This window comes from Vicia villosa, linkage group LG3, assembly GCF_029867415.1.
Source record: "Vicia villosa cultivar HV-30 ecotype Madison, WI linkage group LG3, Vvil1.0, whole genome shotgun sequence".
Taxonomy (NCBI): domain Eukaryota; kingdom Viridiplantae; phylum Streptophyta; class Magnoliopsida; order Fabales; family Fabaceae; genus Vicia; species Vicia villosa.
Genome location: NC_081182.1, coordinates 1810542 through 1818861, shown reverse-complemented (window position 1 = coordinate 1818861; position 8320 = coordinate 1810542). Strand labels below are relative to the sequence as shown.

The 8320-nt window shown below is 36.7% G+C and overlaps 1 protein-coding gene across 1 annotated transcript; it reads right to left on the bottom strand.

Annotated features, from left to right (window-relative positions):
• Positions 1-3356: 3356 nt before the first annotated feature.
• LOC131654707 (uncharacterized) lies at positions 3357-4414 on the bottom strand. Its single transcript, XM_058924654.1, has 2 exons — positions 4318-4414; positions 3357-4276 (listed from the first exon to the last, which is right to left on the bottom strand). The coding sequence occupies exons 1-2, from the start codon at positions 4412-4414 to the stop codon at positions 3357-3359; spliced, it is 1017 nt and encodes a 338-aa protein (XP_058780637.1).
• Positions 4415-8320: the final 3906 nt, after the last annotated feature.

The following is an 8320-nucleotide window of genomic DNA, read 5'->3' as shown; positions in this document are numbered from 1 at the left end:
ATTATAATTCTATAACTTCTCCCCTAAATTTTCCCTCCAAAACACTCTTTAAAATTAATTCACATATTAATTAATTAATAATTCAACTAAATTAATAATAATAATAATAATAATAATAATAATAATAATTCTAAATTGTAATTCTATAACTTTTCCCCTAAATTTTCCCTCCAAAACTCTCTTCAAAATTAATTCACATATTAATTAATTAATAATTCAACTAAATTAATAATAATCATAATATTAAATTAAAATTAATAATCATACTAAATTATAATTCTAATATTAATAATATTAAATTAAATTAATAATAATAAAATTTATTTACCCACTAACTATTAACCAAAATAATTCACTGTCCACTTTCTTTTTCTTTTTTTTTTTGGTACAAGAGAAGGCCTAAGCCCAAAAGAAAGAAAAACTACAAAACATTACCTCTTAGAGTGTATAAACCTAAACAATCATCCTCCAACATTTGAATCAAAATGTAGGGAGGTTTTTCATAGGTGCAATATTGAGAATCTGCACATCCAATATTTGCAAGAGCATTCGCGCATCTGTTAGTTTCCCTGAAACTATGAACAATGATAACAGTTTCAAACTCATGAATCAAATGACAAATATCGCGAAGCACCGCCCTACACTCCGCCTTGGTGATATTACTCTGGTTGATAGCATTAATAACTATTTGAGAATCAATAGTAACCTCTACCCTCTTCAGACCTAAGTCTTGAGCTATTTTGAGTCCTTCATAAACTCCCCAAAATTCTGCTAAAAGAACACTGCAAATACCTAAGTATTTTGAAAAACCGCAAATCCACCCCCCTTTATGATCTCTAATGAGGCCTCCACAGCCTGCAATTCCATCACTCTTCCTTCCTCTATCGGTATTTATTTTAACCATAGTCGGTATAGGAGGCTGCCATCCTAGGTGTCTTTCTCCCGTGCCAATCCCAGCTACTTGCCTAAACTTTGAGCAAGCTTCAAAATAATCTTGCTTCCTCTTCAATAAATGCACAACAGGTTATGTAGGTCTTTCATAGCCCTCTATGTGTTCTTCTTTATTTCTCCAGCTCCACAATGCATGGCAAATAATGCCCCAAAGACTTCCCCAATCCTTATTGATACCCTGCTGATCACGCATATTTAGATGGAACCAAGATTGTAAGTCTATGTTAAAAAAATCTACCAGGATGTGGCTAGGGACTATACTCTTCCAAATTGGCTGACACTTAGTACAATCACGTAGCGCATGCAAGGTTGTCTCGCAAGCATTTCCACAAAGGTTGCAGGCTGCACTACCTATACCTTTTCTGCTTCTACTATAATTTGTGAGCAGTTTATCATGACGGAGGAGCCACAAGAAATTTCGACACCGCTCGGGGACATGAAGCTTCCATATGGCAGTCCAAATATCATCCGCAACAAGATCAGCAAAACCTGACACTGTATTGAAGACATCTTTGAATGAGAACTCCTCATTGCTGGTACCTGCAAAACAAAAAAGGTCAGTGAAATTTCCTTCCCGCGGCGGCATGCAAGAGTGCAGTTTGTTTATCCATTGCATGGGCAGCCAATCCTCTAAGATATCAAAGTTCCACTCTCCATTGTTGTTAACTAAATCGCACACTTTAGCTCCACGAAGAGTGTTTGGAATTGTCACGTCCCACTGAGCTAAATTATAGGAGTTTCCCAACCAATTATCCTCCCATGCATTGATTGTTTTTCCATCCCCTACACACCAAAAACCTATCTGATCCAGAATCGGCATCACTCTGGTAATATCCTTCCAAAGAGAAGAATCGTACGCCTTAGCTTTATTAATTTCCCCATTCTCCCTTTGCATGTATTTCGCACGAAGGACATTGCACCAAAGGTCATTAGATCTGTTATGCAACTTCCATCTTAGTTTCATGAGGCAAACAGTATTGACTAACTCCAAATTCCGCAACCCAACTCCTCCCAATTCCTTTGGTTTAGTAAGCGTCTCCCATCCAATTGCATGAATTCTACGCTTTTCATTTGAATCTCCCCAGATGAATTTTCGTTGCATGCCATGAATTTCCTCTATACAAGCTTTAGGAATCTTATTAGTCATCATTGGATATAGAGGAATTCCTTCAATCACACTCTTTGCAAGAGTTATTCTCCCTGCCAGTGAAAGTGTATTCTGTTTCCAGGAGCTCAATTTTGAAGCTATTTGATCCACCACATATTGAAAGTCCTTCTTTCCAAGACTCTTTCCACTTAGAGGCACTCCAAGATATTTTTCAAACTTTCCAACTACTGTATACTTCGAACTCTGAGTCAGTTTAGTTTTCATGCTTTTAGGAACATTTTTAGAGAAGAGTATACTTGTCTTCTCATGGCTCACTTCTTGTCCGGACATTTCTCAGAAGGTTTTTAGTGTTTCCATAACACAATTCAGCTGAATATCATTGGCTTCACCAAAAAGCAATAAGTCGTCAGCAAACATAAGGTGAGATATAATTATCCCTTGTTTACCTAACTTTATGCCTTTCCATTTCTTGTTTAAAACTTCCTTCTCAATCAGATGAGTTAATTTATCCATGCAGAGCACAAATAAATAGGGGGATAGAGGATACCTTTTTCGGGTCGAAAGTAGTCACTACGCGATCCATTCCAATTAATATTTGTCTCCACACTGGTAATTCCATACATGATCAGCTTCATCAACGTACTAGGAATCTTAATTTCATGTAGAACACGTGCAATGAATTGCCAACTCAATTTATCATAGGCTTTGGATAAATCCACTTTAATAGCAAAGTAACCTTGTTTCCGCGCGCTCTCTCCATAGTATGCATGGCTTCTTTGGCAATCATAACATTTTCATGAATAGATCTCCCAGGTACAAAACCTGATTGGTAAGGAGACACCCAAGTGTTCATGTGATGCTTTAATCTCTGCACAATAATTTTGGTGATAACCTTATAAACCGAGTTGCACAAGGAGATTGGTCTAAATTGCATGACTGTTGTTGGATGGTCTACCTTAGGAATAAGACATATATCAGTTTGATTTATAGAACCAACTTCTTCCGGATTGTTCCAAATATGCTTGATGAAGTTACTGACACTTTCTCCCACAACATCCCACGATTGTTGGTAAAAACCAGTCGGGAAACCATCTGGGCCAAGAGCTTTCCACGGCTTCATGTCAAACATGGCTTTCTTTATCTTCTCCTGTCTAATCTGAATACCCAGCTTATTCATGTCTTGCACATCCACTGTAGGGAAGGTAATATCCGTATGTTTCCAACAATCTAAGTTATCATTCTCCGTAAAAAGAATTTTGTAGTAATTATTCACCATGTCTCTAATTTGATCAACATCTTATGTCCAATCTCCATTACTAGTTTTAAGCATCACTGTCTTATTTCTTCTTCTTCTTGTAATTGTCTTGAGATGATAATACTTGATGTTCTTGTCACCATCTGCAAGCCATTTAGAACGAGAGCGTTGAAACCACATGAGCTCCTCTTGTTTGAGGATCCTAGCCAAGTCATATTGAAGCTTATTCTCTAGCCTCTGCAAAGCTCTTTGATTGGATTGCCCATAAAGCCTTTTTTGTACACCATTCAATCTAGCCATGATTTCTTTCTTTGTCTTTTGCATGTGGTTTAAGGTTTTGCACTTCCAGTATTTCGCATCGTCTTCCACCAACTTAAGATTCATCTTCAAGCCTTCGTTTTTCTTCCAAATCCCCAGTAATCGTTCTTTGTATTTCTCCTCCACCATCCAAGCACTCTCAAAACGAAACCGGCTAGGAGCCCTCGCATTCTTGTTACTAGTAAGAGAAATCATGAGTGGATGATGGTCAGAGAATTCCACTCGTGGTAAAACTTTGACTGTGGCTTCATGAAAATCCAGTCTCCAACTTTCATTGCTGAGCGCCCTATCCAGTCTCTCATATATTATTTGCCCTCCATGGAAAATAGGTCCACGCCATGTATATGCTGGTCCACAAGCTCCCAGATCCATTAGGCTGCAATCCTCTATCTTATCCCTGAAAAGTTTACACTTCCTGCTAGACGCTTGAGCACCACCTTTTTTTTCACTTGCATAGGCTATATCATTAAAATCTTCTGCTAGTAGCCACGGAAGATTAATATTACTAGCTATAGTTTTAAGAAGATCCCACATATTCCTTCTTTTGACATCATTTGGACTAGCATAGATGGCTGTAAACAACCACTTATGTCCATTATGACAACTGACATCAAATGAATGAATTGTTCCTCGGACATTTCCAACTGAAAGTGCACATTATCAGTTTTCCAAGCCACAATAATGCCTCCAGCAAAACCATTGTTACTGTTGATCACATAATCATCAAACCCTAACTTCTTTAGAGATTTTGCAGCCCTATGAGGGTCACATTTGGTTTCCATGATGACTAAAATGATTGGTTTGTACATGTAACATCCCAAAATTTATTATTTAATTAATTTAATTAAGTTTTAAATTAATTAATTTGAATTAGCATTTTATTGGAATTATGTGGGGAAGAAATAATAAAATGTAGTGTTGGGCCATTGGTGGAGTTAGTAATGTGGGGGTGTTAGTGCGAAGAAGCCCATTACTAAATTATGTTATGTTTTGATAAAACAAGAAAATAAGAGAAAATTGAGAAAGAGAGGAGAAAGACCTAAGAGGGAGAGAAGAAGAACTCATATACAAAAGCCATTTTCGTATTCATGGTGCAGCCTTCACAAAATGGGTCATAACTCTCGGCTCGTAACTCCAAATCAGGTAATTCTCAAAGATTCAAATTCTACACGAAATTTCCTTCAATTTGATATATTAATTTGTGTCAGGGAGGTTCTCGATGAGGGATATAAGCGAGTTTGAAGATGGGAGATTCTTGCTGAATTTGAGGGAAAAGGGCTTACGGGTTTGATGAAGAAGAAGGGGAAAAGTCCAGATTCTTGGCTAAGGTAAGGGGGGACTCTTCCGATTAACATCTATTATTGGGTTATGGATAATAGGACTGATATAGATATATTATTTCATGTCAATTGAGTCGTATGATAGAGTTGGGATTTTGGGGATGTTTGTTGATAATTATCTGTTTTGATGAATCTCCATGAATTTGGTGTCGTATGATGTTTGATGATGCATAATATATGTTATATGTGTGTATGATATATGTTGTGTGGCTGTTTTGTGGTGTTTGATCAACTTGAATCGATTTTATCAAGGTTGAGGAATTTGGGATTCAAGTTCGTATGTCGTCATTTTGCGATTGAGAATCTGTGAAATCGCCAGTTCGCGCCGCGTCCATGTGTTGGCGCCGCGAACTGCTTGGCAGAAAGCTTAAGGAAAATTATTTTTACTCAGTTCGCGCCGCGTCCCTTGTTGGCGCTGCGAAGGCGTCATTTCCTGGCAGCGCGTCGCGAACATTGTGTGGCGCCGCGTGCTGCTGGTGATTTCAGAAAGTTTAAAGATGTATAACTTTTAAACCGTTGGCCTGTTTTAAGTACCGTTTCGAGCAGGATGAAGCTTATGAAATATTCTTTGTGTTATAATAATGAAATGAGCAGCATCTTGAATTTATTTTATCATCATTTGCTTGTTTTGATGTATGACGTGTTGTGGATATATATGATAAGACATGACGATGTATGCTGTGTTTAAAATATGAGTCGTATGACGATTTGTTTGAATTATATGAAGAAGCTTATGAGACATCCTATGCGAGGATATGAGTATGATGTGAATATTTTGTTAGTTTGATGAATGGCGTATTGTTGACATATATGATGAAATGTGACAATATAAGATGTTGTTTTGAAAAACATTATTAGATGATGATTGATGTGAATACATGTATGTTCTTTAATGATGATGATAATGATTGATTGATTGTATTTGAACGATGCTAATGTATATAAACATACTTTGATGATGATGATGATGATGATTTGAGTATTAGATGATGTTACTCATAGACTAGACGATGGTATAAGTATGTTTCATATATGTTTGCATTCATTCATATTCATTGTTGATGCTGTATCCATGATGATGTGTTGGATCAGTGAAGGGCATGATTCCCATTGTGTGGAATCTTTGCTGGCAGGACCGTATCTTGATGATGTTGGATCGGTCATGGGTTATTCCCATTTGATGATGTTGGTACCACATGCATAATGTCAGTTGCATTCATATGCATGACTTTTATAACATGATTGGATGTATTCCAGTGTTATAAATATTGATGATGTGTTGGTGGATTGTTTTGTGATGATGAAACTTGTTTGAATGTCTGTTTATGAAACAATTGGGTGAATGATGTAACTATGATGTGTTATTATTTATGATTCAATAACATTTGTTAATTATGATGAGACTCACCCTTACATGTTGTCATTTTCAGATTGAGGATAGCGGTTGTTCGACTCGGTGAGGATTAGCTCATGAGTCAGTGTTTTAGTAGCGTCAGGTGTCATGCTCTGATAGTTGTAACACTGGGGGAACGCTAGTTTAGAGTTTATGATGATACTTTATTTTTGTTGTTATCGGATTAATTTTGTGAGATATTGCATAGATGATGTTATGCTTATCTGTTGATTAATGTTCTGTTGTGTAGAAACATGATTTTGTTAAATTGATAATTTTGTCCCTAAGTGAAGCATGACAATCGATTTATGATAATTGTTTTAAATTGAATTGTGGCACCCTTGTTTTCATGTTTTACTCTGAATTATTTTATTAATTTTCGCGGGGTTTAAAAGGGTGTTACAGTACACATCATTAAAGTGTTTTGCATAGCTATAAAAAAATTTCCCTGCTGCTCCTCTACAGTTCCAGGTGATAATATTGTTGTTTGTATTCATCATTATACCACTTAGTAAAGTAAATAGACATCCACAGAAACTACGGAGTTGATTCATCAGAATCCTTGCTGACAAGCTTATCTCCCATCTCCTTGTTTCCTGCTAGTATAGTACCTCCTGTTGCCTCTTTTAAGACCTCTATTTCTCCTTCATTAATATTAATATTTGATGAAATTGTGTGACTCTGCGTAATGATTGCTATATCTGGAGGGTGACTGTTGTCGCACGCTCGCGAAAATCAGACAGAGTCGCCACCAATATATTTATCCCAAAGAGGGAAAGGAATATCAGAAAACCTAAGATGAATAAGAACGAGGTCTTTCGACCAGAGATAGGGTACGGAAGTCGGTTACGCGAGGGGAAGGTACTAGCACCCCGCGCGCCCATCGTACTCGATGGTATCCACCTATGTTTGTTGCTATCTAAAGGGTGTATAAATCTAAAGCTTAGTTACTCAGGGAATGCATGCAAATGAAAGAAAAGAAACACGGGGAAAATAAGGTTTATAAATAATTGTGCTCGTTCAAGCCCCGCGACTTGATGCCTACGTATCCTTTTCAGGAATCAGAGCGCCGTAGTTCGGCTCTTTAGTTTTTGTTTGTTTTTGTGTTTTTTAGTGGACGGAGTTACATTCGCACTCCGCTGCTCGACCTCTGGAGTCTTAAGCTGGGAATGAAGCGGAAATAACGTGTCCGATTAAAGAATGCCTCGGAGGCGAGATAGAGAAGGGAGTTTGAGCGTTTCGAGGAAATCCCTTAAGCAAGGGAAACTCGAGTTACTCTTTGGTTTGTGTTTTTTAGAAGTTGGGAACTTACGCCTGACTAGAACCCTTAAGCAAGGGAGCTCCAAGCACTCGAACATCCCTTAAGCAAGGGAAGTTTCAAGCTTCCATTCCCTTTTTATTAGTCAAAAGTTGATTAGTCATTTTTTAGAAGAGTTTTCTTGGTGTTTTTTAAGGGAAATTAGTCAGGTAATTGTTAAGTGTTTTAAAGTTGAAAAGGAAAAGAAACTAACCTAAGTATGAAGGGAATTTCTACCTAATGTTGTCATGGTTTCTACCTAAGGTTAGGAGTAAAAGAAACGTGAAAATAAAGTCATATTAGAAGCACAAATTGAAGAATGATACAATGGTACAAAGTTACACACAAGCATGAAGTACCAAGACAAAAATATAGTACAAAATGAACCAAAAATACTACTATTTTTTATATTGATTTTTATGAAAGAAATTGAATTGCAAGTCAAGTAAAAAAGATTAAAACAATTAGCCTAAAACTAATATTTTTTATGATTATTTTCTATGTGACAATATATGTATTAAAGTCTAAAAATAATAGTAGAAAAATGGTGATTTTATTATTAAGAGAAAATGGTAAAAAATCTAATTAAATCATGAATTCAATCAAATAACATAGATGGCCTCAGGGGGTGTAAGTTGAATCATAGGGTGCAGTCAGT

Coding starts and splice junctions, on each gene's coding strand:
- LOC131654707 (XM_058924654.1), bottom strand. CDS start 4,414: ATGGAAACCAAATGTGACCCTCATAGGGCTGCAAAATCTCTAAAGAAG. Junction 4,277..4,317: donor TAACAATGGTTTTGCTGGAG/GCATTATTGTGG, acceptor GTGCACTTTCAG/TTGGAAATGTCCGAGGAACA.